General features: G+C 35.4%; 1 protein-coding gene across 1 annotated transcript; it reads right to left on the reverse strand.

The window, feature by feature from the left end:
- Positions 1-13,513: 13,513 nt before the first annotated feature.
- On the reverse strand, positions 13,514-15,882 carry LOC111915315 (triacylglycerol lipase OBL1). The gene is made up of 5 exons (XM_023910981.3): positions 15,319-15,882; positions 14,982-15,196; positions 14,839-14,872; positions 14,075-14,748; positions 13,514-13,977 (listed from the first exon to the last, which is right to left on the reverse strand). Exons 1-5 carry the CDS (start codon positions 15,665-15,667, stop codon positions 13,720-13,722), a joined length of 1,530 nt encoding a protein of 509 aa, XP_023766749.1. The 5' UTR covers positions 15,668-15,882; the 3' UTR covers positions 13,514-13,719.
- Between the last annotated feature and the right edge of the window lie 1,388 nt (positions 15,883-17,270).

Here is a 17,270-nt window from a genome sequence, read left to right on the forward strand (position 1 = left end):
TTTTATAGGGGTAGTCATTCGACAGGGGAGGCGACAATTTTTTGTGATAAATTTATGGTGGTAGTCGTCATTAACACCTAGTTCCCGAGTTTAAACAAAGAAAGAAAAAAAAAAAAAAAAAAAGGAAAGTAAAAGAAAATTGTCTTTTGTATTCCCGAATTTAAGAAAAGTTGAAGGAAATTTAATCGTCTTGTTCTTTCTTTCCAAATCGGAATGAAAGTTAGGAGAGGAAGTGATTATTTTATTTCCTTCTTTTATTGAAACTCGGAAACACCAATTTTTTTTATTTTATTCTCATTTTCTTTCTTTTCTCTCCTTAAATGGAACTTGGGAACGAGATGTAAGTGCATAAGAAATGACGATAAGGTAGACGGTGAGTTCCGACTATATGTAGTGGTTGCGGCGGTTTCTGAAAAATGAGGAGATGAATGAGGTGTGTTGATTTATGTTTGTTTATGCCATTAGGAGTGGTAGAATCATGAAGGTGGCAAAGTGGGTGGCCACCTTATCATAACACCATACCACCAACACCAAGGATGATGTTTATGCATGAAGAAAAATAGATATATATATATATATATATATATATATATATATATATATATATATATATATATATATATATATATATATATATATATATATATATATAAAGAGAGAGGGTTGTAAAGAGAGAGAGAAAGAGATACATTCTCTCTTTCTCTTTTGTGATGGTTTATGACCCACCTCACCCCACACCACAACTACGGGACCTTGGGATGGTGTTCACAGATAGGATTGGGTGTCGCATTAGATTTACAGAAGGTCCATAAAGACCATACTCGGCCGATGAGAGGATAATAGGGTGGGACTCATAACTTTTATCAAACAACTATGTTACTAATAGTTAAATAATAAACTAATTAAAAAGTGAATAGATAAAAGCAATATAGTAACTTTAGATACGATAGAGACGAAATGTATAATAAAATCAAATAACCAATTGAACCGAGTTAAAAAAAAAAAAAAAAGTTAGGGATCAAACAAACAAAGAACCCTAAATCATAAGAACCATTCATATAATTTACTTAAGAAAAAATAAATATATCACACTATTTGTGTTGTCAAAGATCATGTTAATGAATGCAACATAAGGAACAAAGTAGATTTTTTTAGTGTTACTCACAAAAATGACAGAGTATGGAACATGCAATAGTTCGTGATATTTCCAAATTTTAAGAAACGGTTTTCTATTGGTGAATCTAGACTATTGAGGTTATAGAGAATGTCACGTAAGATCATATTATTTCCCAAAAAAAATAGAGTTTTTGATTATATATTCAAGCATTTTGGGATAGGGTTATGCAAAATCTAACAAATTATCAATTTTGGTTTACTCTTCAACCATATTGTTCTTTAAATAGAAAATGAATTCACAATTCATGATATTTAAAGTATTTATTGGATCTGGACGAGTGTGGAATAAAGCTAATTTTGTAAGTAAGTGATGATTTATTGGATTTTTGTGGTGGTGTAACCCAATATAAGTCGGCTAATTTAATGGCAAAAACAATTATGTTTAACATATCATGAGATCATTTATCTTTAGAATATCCTCAAGTAGAAAATATGCATCACGTTAGACATCGTATCGGTTGGAAATATGAAGAACATGACATTGGTGACGACGACATGCGTGTTACAGTGCAAGTTGCATGGAGCTTGAAATGTATTAACCATCGTTGGCCTTGTTTTGACCAATAGGTTTTAATTACAAAAATCAAGTTTAAGATGTCATTATGTTCCAACAACACAATTAAGAGCCTTAGGTGCGATTTTCATCCCATGGGTCACCATGAAAGCATTTTTACACTAAGGGTGCGTTTGGATAAATTAGATTATAGCTTATTAGTTTATTACTTATTAGTTTATTTGCGGTGAAAATAAACAATAAGCAATAAGCAAGGGGTGAGAGGCTTATTAAAATCAGGTTATTTAACTTATCTCTACCACAATAAGGTGATTTTTAAGGATTTCTATCTAAAACACTTAAACTTAGCTTATTATGGTGGAAATAAACAATAAACAATAAACACCTTTTTTTTTCTCTATCCAAACACCCCCTAAATAAAGGTAGAATCACAAACCAAAGCCACAATTCAATAAGTTTTTAGGTAGTATTTCATCTCTAACCTAATTTTTGGGTAAACTTGAATGAATTGGTTTGTGTAAGTTTAAAAATGCATGTTTGGTATTATTGTTCTAAGTATTACAATTATGCAATTTGATTCAAATACATGTAATTGTAGGTGTGTTTTAAGATCCTTTTACTTTGTTGACTTCGGGCCTAAGTCACAAATTTGTTAGTAACTTCAGATTTTGAGCATGAAATATGTATTATATGGTGATTTGAGCTCAATGATGATATATTGCATCAATCGGTAAAAACTTACTTTAGTTGGTTTTGATGCAACTTTACAAAATTCGGTGAGTTCAATTTATTTATTTTAGAGCGATTAATGTGCGCACCCATTATCTTACTCCCAAGTCTATAGATTTTGTCTCCAACGAGACTTGAACTCTCAACCTTTGGTTGAGAGACACCTTTTCATCAACTTTTGACACCGCTAAGCTATAAGCTCTATGGTTGAATTTAATTTACTTAGTACTAATGTTATGTAATACTAAACTCTAAATTCAGGATCTATGGTAGAATTGGATGAAAAATGGGTGATTTGAAAAGTACATTATGTTGTTTAGGTGTCTAAGGTAATAATTAAATTGACATATACTTGAATTATTAGCAAAGTTTTTTTTATTACCCTCCAAACTAGAAATTGACTAGAATGATTTTTAGAGAGGGAGAGAGAGAGAGAGAGAGAGAGAGAGAGAGAGAGAGAGAGAGAGAGAGAGACTGATTTATTATATGATTAATAAATGGCAATAAATGATTCATTAGTATATTATGAGATAAATATATTAATTAGAAATATTATTATTTAATTAAGATTTGATCATAAATTAATTAGAATTAATTTTTAGATTAATTGGATTAATTAAAAGTGCAATGACTAAAGTTGTAATTGTTCAATAGTTTGACAAAGAAGAATTTTAGAATATTCTAGGGTTGGGAGAATTTTTGAGAGGCTCCTAGGGTTTTTAGATTATTCCATATGAATAATTAGTAAGCTGGATAATTCCGGATTTGAAATAATATTATTTTATTTCAAATTAAGGTTATCTAGGGTTTTCTATCAGTTATAAATTGGGGTCCTTAAACTCCCCATTTTCGTCCAACCATTCCTAGAAGAAAAAATAGTCGAAATTCAGCCTCCCTATCTTCTCTCCTCAAATTTTTCTTAGTTGCTAAGGTTTGAGTATGAACCATCAGATACACGAGATTTTTGGAGCTAGCTTCCAAATCAATTCAAGAAGGATTCATTTGATTATTTACTAAAATAATCAATAAGGTATGTAAACCCTAAACCTTTTATAATTTTCGATTTTACTAAGTGTGTATTAGGGTTTTTGATGTTCAATAGATTATAACATCCAATAGTGAAAACATAGATCCAATTAGGTTGCATGTGAACTTAAGAGTTAATTATTTTCCGCTTCATGAATTTTGTAACCTATAAAACCTATAAGTGGTATTAGAGTCAAATGTTTTAAATTGAATATGCATAATAGTTGAATAGATCAAATTAGGATTTATAGAATTTAAACCCTAAGGCTATGGTTCTTGAAACCCTAGCCTCCTCCCTTAACTTCGAAAATCATTAGGTTTTATTAAGGTTTCGTTATTTAATAATTATTGTTTTAATTGTTTAAAAATAGAATAATATAAAATTGGATAACCTAATACCCTTAATTTTCGAAATTTAGTAAGGATTGAATTAGGATTAAATATATATTATTTGATTAATTGTTTAATAGTAAATAATTATTTAATCCTCCTATGATTTAAATTAATTTAATTAATAGTTAATTAAAATATAAAGATTAAATCATAATTGGTTTAATTTTAAATTAAATTAATTTTTAATCAATTTCAAAAAATTAATATTAAACCTAGTATTTTAAGAAAGTTTTAAAGTACACCTTATATGTATACTATTAAAAGTTTAATATATTATATGTATAAGACAAGTCAATCAAATCGTTAGTATGCCTCATTCACGAAGCCATACTATAAGGCGGTATAAGGAAGCGGCCTATAAAATGACCATCATTGGATGTCCACTCTCAGCCACTACTCCCTTATATGGTAGAGGGTCATTAGCCGAACGAATTTGATAGGATATAATCTCATTAAAAGTATAATTATATAAAAGTACTAGAAGTTTCTTTTAAAAAGGTTACTCTTGTTACTTTAGGAAAAATGTGAAAAGTATGATAATCCATGAAATTGCACATTATGCTTTATATGTAGTTAGTGGAGCGTGTGTGGTTAACCAACACACTAATAGTGATTATAAATATTAGTAATGGGCATCTCGAGAATTATCATTGTTGATGGAGCGTGTGTGGTTAACCAACACATCAATTAGAGATGATAAATAACATTGAGGTTGCCAAGCATATTTACATGGTTATGCACATCTTGTTTGTGATCATCGGTATCCCAGTCACAAATAGAAGAACATAATCTAATATTAAACATGTCATTGATAAGATTCAATGAATCTCGAAAGATATATGAATTTCATTTTGATTGAAATTAGTAAATTTCCTTTACCTACGTTTATAAAATTTACAATTAGATTATTGCATCCTCTTATAGATTGTGAATGTCATATTTGGGTCCTAGCCTTAAATATTAATTATGGGTTAAAATATTAAGGATTATTGTCATCTAACTAAAACTACCTTTTTCTTTATAGATGTCTACTCATGGTTATGCTTCTACTCCTCAAACTTTCACTCACAACTTAAACTTCTCTCTACTTTCGATCGTATACAAGGTGACATTGGATGACACTAACTACAATGATTGGATGCGCAACATTAAGATGACTCTTCAATTTTATTACAAAGAGTATGTCCTTGAAAAACAACTTATTGAGATCAATAAGTCCACTGCTACTCTTGAATAGATCATCTCCTACAAGAAACATTATGACGACGCAACAAAGGTTGCCACCATGGTTCCTGAGTTGCAAAGGTTCTATGAGGACTGTTGGCCATATAAGATGAACTTGGATCATGTGGAAAAGTTTCACAAGAGAGCTCGTCAAGAAAAGTATGAGGTCGTCAAAGCACTAATGGCTTGCAAGTTGAAGGAATGAGAGTAGATCTACAATCATGTGAAAAGAATGAAGAGATATGTGGAGTGCCTTGAGAGGCTAAATGTGAATTTCAACAAGGAGTTGGCCATTGACATGGACCTTAACTCCTTGCCACCTATTTTGATCAGTTCATTTTGGCTTATCATTTGAACAATACTAAAACCATATTGGCCCAACTCCACAACTTATTATAGACAGCAGATTCGGTTATGAAGAAGAATCAAACCCCTACTCCTACTAGTGCTCCTATCCTTTTCATTGGGAAAAACAAAGGAAATAAGAGGAAAAGTGCTCCAAAGTCGAACTGGAAGGGAAAGGCTCATGTTGGGTCGTCTAGCAATGGCCCAAAAGCAAGGCCTAATTCTGACATTCCTTCTGTTAGTGATCCAAAAGAGGCCACTTGCTTCTATTTTTACTCTAATAACTATTTTTACTCTGACATACTTTTGAATGGTTGATAAGAATAAATGGTGTTTATGGGTTGAATTAAAAATGAATTTTTTACCTTATAATTTTAGGATGTTACATATGTGTTGTATGTGTTATTTTGGGGAACTCACTAAGCTTTGTGCTTAATGTTTATGTTTAAAATGTTTTTAGGTACTACTGGTTTCAAAAGGAATGGCCCGACTTGATCGCACTGCATCCCCTAGAGACTTATTATGCATTGACTATTTATTATTTTACTCTGATGTTTTGAGACTACTTTTATTATGATCGTCTTTTGGGATAATGGATGAATGGTTTTCACTTATTTAAAATGATATTTTGACTTGGAATTTTTGTGACGTTTCAAGTTGGTATCAGAGCCTTGGTTTGAGGGATTCGGGCAAACTCTCGCGTGTGTTTGAACTCAAAATGAGGAGTTAATAAAATCTTTTAAACGAAAATGAGTTTCCTAAAAAGGTTTTTAAGAAAAAAGGAGTGTGATGCATGCAATCAGTCGAGTTCAAGTAAGTATTTCCCAAAATACCCATACATGTGTTATGCTTATTGTTTTGGTATGAGTATATGATAATTGCATGCTAGATTAGGGATAAGGATCTACTTAGGATTTGCATGATAGAATGCTAGGAGAGACACCTTTATATGTCTATTGGTTGAGCTTTTGGAACTGCATGCTAGTATGGATTTCAGATGTTAGATAGAATGGTCTGCTTTGTGATGCCTTGTATCCTAGGAGGAATTGGATGACATGTCAGATTTGGAATCTATTTTGGTGGAATTGATTTCTAAGTGTATTCTTTAAAAATTGTATACGATTAGCATCATATAGCCCTAGAAGGATTGATTTGGCCTTATTTCCTATTCCTTGTCTGGTTGTGGGCTTAGGTTAGAATCATTCATTCGAAAGTCTATGTGATCCCGTTTTTGTGTATAATTTTCATGCATAAGCCAACCAAAAGTTTTAGTGGAAGTTCCTAGCATCGTGGTATCAAGTGAGTTGGAGGATGCCTTTATGTTTTAGAATGTTATTGTCCGAATGTTGCTTGTTTTGTTCTTTGTGGGACCCATATTGATGTGGAATAGCTATTCAATGAATATGTTAAGTTAAATGTTACAAAGGTTAAATAATTCTAGAATGATTGATTTGGCCCTATTGTGCAGCTCTCATTTGAGTCTAACCATTGTAGGGTTGGGTCTTTATTTGAAAGATTGTTTAAGTTTTGTTGCATGTAATTATATTCATAAAGTAGTTAGGTAATATTAATAGGGGTTCTTCAGCAGCTGATAGTACGGTGATTGAGAGTGCACCAAAAATAATAGTTGCACCTGAGCCAATCACGATGGCAGGAGTACAAGCAATAGTACGGACGATGTTGGATCAACAAATGGAAGAGACAAAATGTTTACTTCAACAAAGTAAGGATGAACTTACTGTGCCAGTACGTCAGGCACCTACTCTTGGGGCAACTATTTGGGTTGCTAAGTCTATTGAAGAAATAATGAACGACATGACCACCAACAAGGTTGAAGTTGGAAAGAGGAGGAAATTTGAGGGGTCTTCAAGGTCCAACAAGAGCAACATGTTCTTAAAGTCTGGCAAAAGAGGAGGTAAAGAAAAATGGTTCGGGAAGTGCAAAAATAAACACACTGGAAGGAAGATGACTTGCTTCAAGTGTGGAGAGACTGGGCATTAATCCGATGAGTGTACGCTTCCCAAGAGGGTGTGTTACGGATTTAGGGAAGGAGGACATATTTCTAGGGACTCCCCGATGAAAATGAAGTAGCAAGGCCGAGCGCACCGCCAACACCAAGGGAATTTCAGAATATCATCGACGAAGCAAATAACAACACTAGGAATTAGAAGTAAAGACTTGATGTCCGAAGATCAAGTTATGAAGTAGCAATGTGAATAGTAGCATGTGGTGTAGCCTATTAAAGGCATAGTATAGGGTAAACTTAAACCTCTGTGTAATTGTTTCAAGAAATAATATAAACCCTGGTTTTGTTATCTGATGTATTGAATGACACCTATCGGAAGATATCGTAAGTGGTATCCTGCATTTAGAATTTGTCTAATAAAATAACAGTAAGTTTAAAAGAGTACGGTACGTCTGAAGTACACCTTCGATTGGCAGGATGATGGAACGGTTGGCTTAATTCTTGAAGTTATCCCATCGTCTAGCATTTCTATCTCCAATCGAGTTGAGGCATGATTGATGATTGAAGATACGCATGAAAGAAGTCCTAGTAGAGCCTAGGGAAATTTTTATGATTATTTGTACACATTCGTATGTGTTAAATTGTTTTGTGATTTTAGGAGATAAGAAATTGGGGATTGCGAGACAATACTTGGGATGAGTATGAGTAGGTGTGAATGGTAGTAGAGGCATATACTACTGGAAGCACATGACTCACACTTGGATTAGGGAAAGTCACAAGGTTACCAAGAAGCTAGTAATTGATTATGTTTTTATTCAAGTATGTCGTTACCATTGTTTTGGTAATGACTAAGAAGATGATTGATATTCTGACCCTAGTGGTCATATCAAATTGAGTTCGACTACGATGAGTTTGTTACGTGGTTCGGAGAACCAAGTTCGATGTAGCATCTGACTTAAGCCGGAAGATTGAAATCAAAGCGATTAATTGTATCGCGCTCGTTGTTAAAGAAGTTAGTAGCTAGAAATTCTACATGCTAAAAATGTGATTATATCACATTATAATATGAAGGAAGGTATATTCCATTATGGAATTTGACTCTAAGAGACTTGAGTCTAAGCGTTGCATCATACGATGAAAGGTTATTAGAACATGACCCATCGGTCTGTTACAATAATTGAAGGAAATTACTTATTATAAGAAAAAGAAGGAGTCCTCAATAAGGATTTATTTTTGTAACTCGAAGGTTATGATTGAAAGTCCAACATAGTACGAAGAGCAGATGCAAGATTGAGCATCGCCTGCAGTCAAGAAGCCCAAGAGTTAGATACTCGTTCGAAGAAACATATATATTACGGTTATTACTTAGGATGGAAGGATAACGGATGGAATCATTATACAAGCACTATTTTCGTTGATGATTACGGGACGTAATCATCCTAAGGGGGAGATAATTGTAACGCCCGTAGATCCGGGCTAGTCAATTTAAAGACGATAAGTGTCAAAAATGTCTTTTTGATAGAAGAGTGTTTAGAATCAACAATCTTAACCAAGTTGTAGTATATGTCACAAGGTTTTCGTACATATAAAGAACGCTGAAATCCGAGTTATAATGAAAAAGTTATGATCTATCGAAGTTTCGGGACAGATTCGGCACGACGCTGTAGGACGTAAATAGTGAATCTACGATAGAGCAATTTTTAGCCTTAGAAATCTAAACAAAAGTTATAGAATACGTTAAACCGAGAGCGTGCATAAAAGGAACGTCCAAATCTGACTTCGTATGGGGAAGTTATGATTTTTCTAAGTTTCAGCTTAGCAGTATGCAACCCAAAACTCGATATTTAGATCGAGTGATTTTTAGCCGAAACAATCTAAATAAGAATCGAAGATCTCGTTAATAGTAGTGCAATGGTAAAAAGACAGACGAAAACGGACGTCGGATGAAGAAGTTATGAATTTATAACGGATTTTTCCTGTCTCGGCCTACTAAAAATAATATAATAAAAATAAATCAAAATTAGCCGACGGAGTCTAAACGAAAGTTGTAGAGAATAATCTCACCTACGTGTGGATATAAATAACTTCAAAAATAGAGCTCGTATGCGAGAGATATGAATTTCTGAAGTTTGGGGCACGAACTTCCACCACTGTCAGAGTTCACGCCGTGAACAGGGTGTTCACGATGTGAACAGGTGATTGACACCTTCTAGAGCAAGTGGACTGATGATGAACGCCATGACCTGAGCAGGACCAAACTCATGACGTGTACATTTGAGGTTCACGAATAAATAGAAACCGAAGGTCAGCCGAATGTGGTTGCTAATTCATCACTCCCTCACTCTCTATACCTTCTCTAGCCATCTTAAAGCACCCCCGAAGTCCCGATATCATCCCGACACCCGAAGTAAGTCCCGAAGCTCCAAAGATCCCAAGAAAAAGAGTTTTCAAGCCGAAGCTCTGCCCGCGAGAATTCCGGTTTCTGAGAAAACATTCCGGTTTCATCGAAGAATATTAATTTAAGAGTCGTAGTGTTGTACGATCATCGTCTTATCAAGTGAGTGTATAGTCACTTTCATCTTACACATAGATATGAAGTATTTTATATGAAATACGTGCTATGTGAATATATATTGTTTGTTTATTTGAGATGAATGTTGAATGAATGATTTATACAGGTTTTAAATGATTTAAACTGCTTACGTATTTTATATCTATAGAAAAGTTGGGTAAAGCATGGGTAGATAAAATAGTGGGGTATATGTTGAAAGATGATTGGGATAAATGAAATGATCGGTGATATAAATCATGAGATGGGGACGAGGGATGAAATATGAGAGAAGCCCTTACCCAAGCGCTGCCCCCTCCCTCCCCCGTCATTCAGCAGAGTATGGATGACAACCATGGATTATTCTAGACGGTCCGTGGAACACTAGCAAACTCGCAACTTGTAGGTGTTGTGAACTATATGTTAATCAGTTGTACTCTAAAAAAACCCATTGACATGTATTGCAGGTGGATTCCCGTGAATAATACTGTCGATGAATGAGAGCTATGGACTTAGCACATGCTGTATAAACCCTGGTAGCTATGGACTTAGTGCATGTTGTATAAACCCTGGCGACGATGTGACTTCGTTCCTATTCCTTAGGATGAATCCTTAGGAATGAGTGATAGATAATTGTTAGGGTAAATCCTTAAGAAATAAATAAGATAATGGAGTTCGGAAATTTGGTTGATTTTTTAATGTTTAAACATAATAAATTTATTATTTGTGGGTTGAAAACCCTATATGCTCACCAGGCTCCCAAGCCTGACCCACCCAGTTTTTCTTTGTATTATAGGTAGTGGCACCAGAGCATAAGTTGGATGAATTATCAAGATATTTTGGATTATAGATCAGTAGTTGTAAATAACTGTTGTAAGGTCTATTTTGTATTGTTTATGCCTTTGGTCTGTATCGGAACATGACATCCCAAGATTTTTGTTATATAATGCAAAATACATTTCTTTAAAGAAATGCTCTTATAAATTCTTATCACATTTTGTTTTGCGAACAAATTCCGCAACTCTTTTAAATCAAAGGATTACTCTGATTTTATTTTAAAAGCATAAATTAAATCGGTCTTTTCTAGCCGTGAAAATGGGGATGTCACAGTTTGGACATTCCTAATGGATAAAGTTAGAAACTTTATCCACAAAGACCTTGGAAAGGATTCGATCTAAGCTTTGGAGCTCTTGGAATCGGAAGAAAATGGATTAAGCCGTTTGAACTGTTCAGACCAGTCCCCACGGCGTGGCAACTGTTTTAGCATTTTGTGTCCACGTTGTGGCCAAGGAAGGCCACAATGTGGAGGGCTGCTGATAGGCAATTTTGATTTTGACTTTGGCTGTTGACTTTTTGACCAGTTTGATTCTTGGTCAAACTTGAGTAAAATTGAGCATTTGCTAAGGATTGGTATCAGTTTGGCTTTAGGAAGCTTGGGTTGGATGTTCTGTTGCTGAGGTAGCTGTTGGGCTTCTGTTGAATAGTTCACGCGAGTCTCTTCATTGTACTCGTAGGTCGAAGGCACCAGTATCGGCCCACATGATTATGTTTGTAGGATGATAGTAGCCTTCGTGACACTTGATGATATGTCTGTATGTGCTTGTTGTCTTTGTGACTCTTGCTGATATGACTGTATGCTTTATGTATGTAGGGTTGATATGGACCTGACACAACTACATGTTGTTATATGGATTCATTATGAACTCAGGGTTGATACAGACTCAACACAGCTATGTGTTGTTATATAGATTCATTATGGACTCGGGGTTGTTACGAACCCGACACAGCTACATGTTATATACATATATTTTGTATGTGGTATTTTGGGGAAGTCACTAAGCTTTGTGCTTATCGTTTATGTTTAAAATGTTTTCAGGTACTACTGGTTTCAAAAGGAAGGATCCGTCTTGATCGCACTGCATCCCCTAGAATCTTCTTCCACATTGACTATTTATGATTTTACTCTGATGTTTTGAGAATACTTTTATTATGTTCGTCTTTTGGTATAATGAATGAATGATTTTGACTTATTTAAAATGAAATTTTTACTCAGAAATTTTAGGACGTTTCATATGGTTTTACAAAAACCTTCCATTTATTTATCAGAGTTACAAATGTTTGGTGTTACAACAATATCATCAACAACCATAGTAAAAAATAAGGGATCGTACAACATGAAGACTTCACTAAGTCTATTATAAGGTTCTCTAGCATCATCACTCTAAGCTTTACTTTGATATCTAAGTACATAGAACATTTAAAAATAACACATACGTCAAAAAGACTGGTGAGCTATGTAGGTTTTAACCTAGCAAAAAAATATATATATATAGACATGCTTGTAATATCATAATTAAAACACATTGGCAACCTTTTGAAATTTAAACATGTCACAATAGAAAAATATAGTGATTTCTTGCTAAAACAAGAGGAAATCTAAAATTGAGATTGGATCTTTTGCAAAGAATGAAGAAATGATGAAAAAAGAATACCTCCCAAACAAGAATTTGTTCTTGAAGAGAAATAGGGATAGGAAGAAAGAAGCATTCATGAATCTTTATATCGACAAAGTGAAAACATACCTTAAGGTTGTCATTGAAGTAAGGTAGATACGGAGTAAAGTAGAAGAGATGGAACCGAGATGCAGTCGTCGGCACGGTGAGGTTGAAGAGTCTTAGTTGTCGACGAAGTTAGGTGAGCTTGATTAGGTCGCCGGTGAGATGAGGTGAGTCTGAGCTCGCCGACGTTGCAATCAAGAAAGAAGCCTCGTTCTTGATTGTGTGGAATGAAGTGAAAAAAGCCCTAACAAGTAGTCTCGATATGTTTAGACTTAAGTGCATAAGAATGGACGTGCGTTATTGAAAAAAAAAATTCTAAAACGATGACATTTTTATGACACGTAAAAATACATGTTGTAAATCTTTAAATTGTATAATAGATGATTATTTTAGAACACGCACTTTTGCGTGTCATAAATTCAGTATGTGTCATAGTTTGGATGTCATTAAAGCCTTTATTCTAATAATGTATATACGTATTCACATTTCACAATTTGCCTTCATACTCTCAGTATGAATGACCCTTATAGGCACTTTGAACACATTCATCGATACCAAGGCTTTGATCATTACAAACTATTTTGCAAATGAAGAGCATATTGATTGCCAATGCAATCACTAAGATTTGAAAAAAATCTCAAAATAAACACCATGTGTGAAATAATTCATTATCAAATAGAATATTAATGGAGAATCCTAAATAGTTACAACCAATATCTAACATACTAATGTTCTTCGTGACATTAGATTCAAGGGACAACCACATATATCAGAGATCATATTTAACTATAATAATTGATTGAATTAGTTCACTAGATACAACTATAGCCCGCCATAACCAAGACAAAAGTAATCGTATAACTATAAAAATTGATTGAATTAGTTCACTAATAAATACAAAAGAAGACTATGTGATCTATTTATAGTCCGCCCTACAAATACAAAGATAAAGTAAAAACAAGCTAAAGATTATAAAAGTAAATTAATCTAATCCTATACAAATACCAAACTAAATCACAGGTAAGGATAACATATAGTAACAAATAAAATATGCAATAATTAATGGAATGAACTACAAAGGTTGAAAAGTCGAAGTCCATAAAACAAGTTTTATTACAAAGAACAACTAAAGAAGGAAAAAGGATCGAGGGGAATGGGTTGAACAGTTCCATACTTCTACAACAACTGTTCAATCTATCACTGATTTGAACTCCTACTTCAACCTTCTACAGCTCCATTTTTACAAAGTCGACATCTGAATATGTTTCTCCGTTCCCAGTCTTATCGAATTGACGTAATTAGGAGGACCATGAGCCGAAAGCCCCGGAATTGCCAAACCAATCAACCGCATCACAATCCCTTCCCAACTCTCCTTGTATTCCGGCCCGTATGCCATTCCCATCGTCATGCCTCTCGCCAATTCCCACACAGCATTCAGATGCTCCGGAATCAGGTACCACAATCCATAGTCGTTCCTATTTGGTTCTTCTTCCACTTTCTTCATTCAACACAAAACCAAATCAAAAGTCAAAAGTCAAAAGAATATACCATTACACAAAGAGAAGATTCAGTCTCAAATACGAAATTGAACTCACTTGCTTCACAAAAAGACTATCGTAGTAAAGGCACACTCCGAAATGCTTATACAAGAAGGTTTTGTTGTCATATGGCAACCTTGGAACTATGTCGTTACAGTAAACAACCCTAAAATATCTGGGATTTGGGTATTGTAATTTCGATTCCATATACTTCCCTAATTCCCTGTTTCCGACTCTTGGTTGTCCGAATGTGTGTACACCTATCATCCTCTGTAAAACCTCGTCTTCTTCATGAAACACGAGCACAATAGGGAACAATATCGCAAGAGCACCTCCTAGGCTATGTCCAGTCACCATAAACTTTGCATTTTTATGCTCGTTCAGTAAGCTCTTGAGCTTGCTCCTCACAGCAAGATACGCACTCAACTCCCCCATTTCAGGAAGAAGCTTCTTGGGTTCTCCTTCGTTTGTTAATTGAAGCTTTGTGTTTGTTGCTTGAAGAAGTTGTTGGAAGGAAGATGTGTTTATTCTGTTTCCTAAACCCATGGCTTCCAAGAATCCCATGTGGACTTTTCCTAGTTTTGGAATCTCGTACCAAGAGTAGTCAAAATCAGTAATCCAGTCGTCTGCATCGAATGGCTCTGTCCCTCTGAAACTGATCACTATCAAGTTTGCATCTTTTGGCTTGTCACTGAATATGAACACTTGGGTGGATCGCTCCTTTTGATAATCTGTCAATCATATCAAGAATGTCAACATGAAAGGATTCCAAAAGGGTTCTTCTCAAATCTCAAGGACGTTTAATACATGTAATTTCGTACCATTCCAGCAGTTGTAGAAGTCGATAAAGTGCATCTGTGATGAATGACACAATGGTTAGCGATTTAGCATCTAGTAAGCATTTGGATTCTGGAGTGAAGGAAATAGGAAAAATGAGGAAGAGGAAGAGGAAGAGGAAACATGCCTTCCAATGTTGATTCACCACGTTCTTGATAACGATAGCATTCTCGTAAGCCAATTTGGAAGCCATCATACAGAGATCCATTAGAGACCTATTCCCGGCATCTAGTTGAATGGCCGGAGTTCCATCATTTCCGACCATAAGGTCTATCCGGCCATCAATATGCCCGATTGTACTGATATATGTTGCTGATCCTCTCACTGGAATTACCATCTTTCCTGTTTATCAATTATTATTTCAGAGGTTTCGAAAACACTATTGCCACTCGCCATTGAAATCGAGCAATATAAAGCATGAAAAATTAAAATTCGATATAAGGGGAAGGGAAATTTGACTTTACCTAGTAGAAGATTGAAGAACAAACCAAGGATGCCGCCATTGAGGGACAGCAAGTTTAGTATGAAGTCGACAACGTAACCGGTCCATTCCATTGGCTTACCAAAAAACTTAATCAACTTCCTCATTACTATCGATACTATGATCACCCACCTATGGGCCGGCGTCTCTCCGCCTCCTCTGTCGCCGCCCACCGACAGCTCCTCATGGAGGGTATGTTCGTCGGAAGTCTCGAAGAACTTTGCCCCGCTAGCTTTGTTGCCCAAGATTCCGTATCTGTAAAGGTCGGTAATTCCGCCATTTTCAGGCTGCACAATCAAGTACCTAAAATTGTCGCCATCTTCGGTAGCCATTGTTGCCTTGCTTCTCTGCGAAGGAAATGATGTGGGTCTGGTTTTTTATAGTTTGTAGAGTAGTAAGCAACAAGACTCAAGATAGTCGAAGTGAACAAGCGGTGGTGACGGTGATGGAAGAAATAAGCGGCCCAATCAACAGAATGTGTCAGGATTCCATGGCTGGTTTCGTCATTAGTGGACCACATAGTAACAGACTAACAGAGTATGCATATGGGCCAACTTACTTATCGGATAACATGATGGACCCGGATATATCCATATTATCCAAATATTTTCTTTAGGCTATATGGGGTGGTCACTACAAACTCACCGAAAAAGTGGCGCCACCTCTGCGTCACGTCACCTTCACCACCAACCCACTCCATTATGGAAATGGTAACCACTAACAACATTCACTTTTATATTATTTTTTTATTTTTTTACCATTTTGTTATATAAATAAAATATTAAATAAATAACATATTTTATATTAATTAAAACCACATTACATAATTTAAAACATAGAAAATTAAAACTAAAATACTAAAAAAACATAATCCATACTTAGAAAATTAAACCTAAATTATTAAAAAACATCAAATCTAGTTGTGATATTGGTCGAGAACTTCTTGTTGAATTTTCATAAAGACCCTTAAATTTTTCGGGTCGAGATTGGGTTGCGGCACTGTGTTTACGATTTGAAGATTGGTGAGTGCCAATTGTCGCCGGCGTTGCTCCTCAGTTGAATGGAGTTTTTTTTCTAAAAAATGTAGAGTTTTTTCGATTTTCTCCGCTAATACGTCCTCGTTGGTTGATTTCCCGCTAGACGAAGCCCCCTTTCTCGCTTTGTCCCTACCCGGTGGTCGACGAAGATGGACGTCCGATGGACCCTCCCCCTCGGTGGCGTCGAACTCATCATTGAGGTCGAGGTTAGCACCGATCTCCGACTCGGACGTTCTCGTCCTTTTGTTGGAACCAGTGGTAGATCCCGAATGCGTCGTTTCCGGATAAAGGACCCATTTTGGGCCATTGCAACAAACTTTCCACGCTTTTTGGTTACCAAAAGGTTTACCATTGTTGGTAATTTTGTATTGGTGCAACGCCGTTAACAAAATGTTGAAATCGTTGCTATCACTTCGATGCATATTTTTTAAATTGTCAAATATGCCGTTAAATTTGGTACACGTTGCTCTAAGATCGCGTCATTTAGCATTGACTGAATCATATGTCCGGCTCGTTTGCCTTCCCAATAACGCGTGGAAGTGGTCTAAAATACGATTCCAAAAGCTTTGTCCCGATTGCGCGTTGGCGACATCCCCGTCTTGTGATATGGCAATCCAAGATTTAGCTAAAGTCGCCTCCTCCTCCTCGATCCATTGGGTGTTTTTCTTCTTTGTTGAATCTTTGGATTTTTTTGCCTTCTACGACTTGGTTGTGTTTCTTGAACCCGTTCGTCGTCGTCTTCATCGTCGAGGTTTACGGGTTGAGATTGCGATAATGGAACTTGAGATGGTTGTGAACTTGGTTGTGGCTGTTGGAAAGTTTAGGGCTGAAATCGCGGAGAAGGTTGTTGTTGAAAGGGTTGAAATTGGGTTTGAACAAATTGTGGTTGTGGTTGGTG

This window comes from Lactuca sativa, chromosome 4 (assembly GCF_002870075.4).
Source record: "Lactuca sativa cultivar Salinas chromosome 4, Lsat_Salinas_v11, whole genome shotgun sequence".
In the NCBI taxonomy this organism is placed as follows: Eukaryota; Viridiplantae; Streptophyta; class Magnoliopsida; order Asterales; family Asteraceae; genus Lactuca; species Lactuca sativa.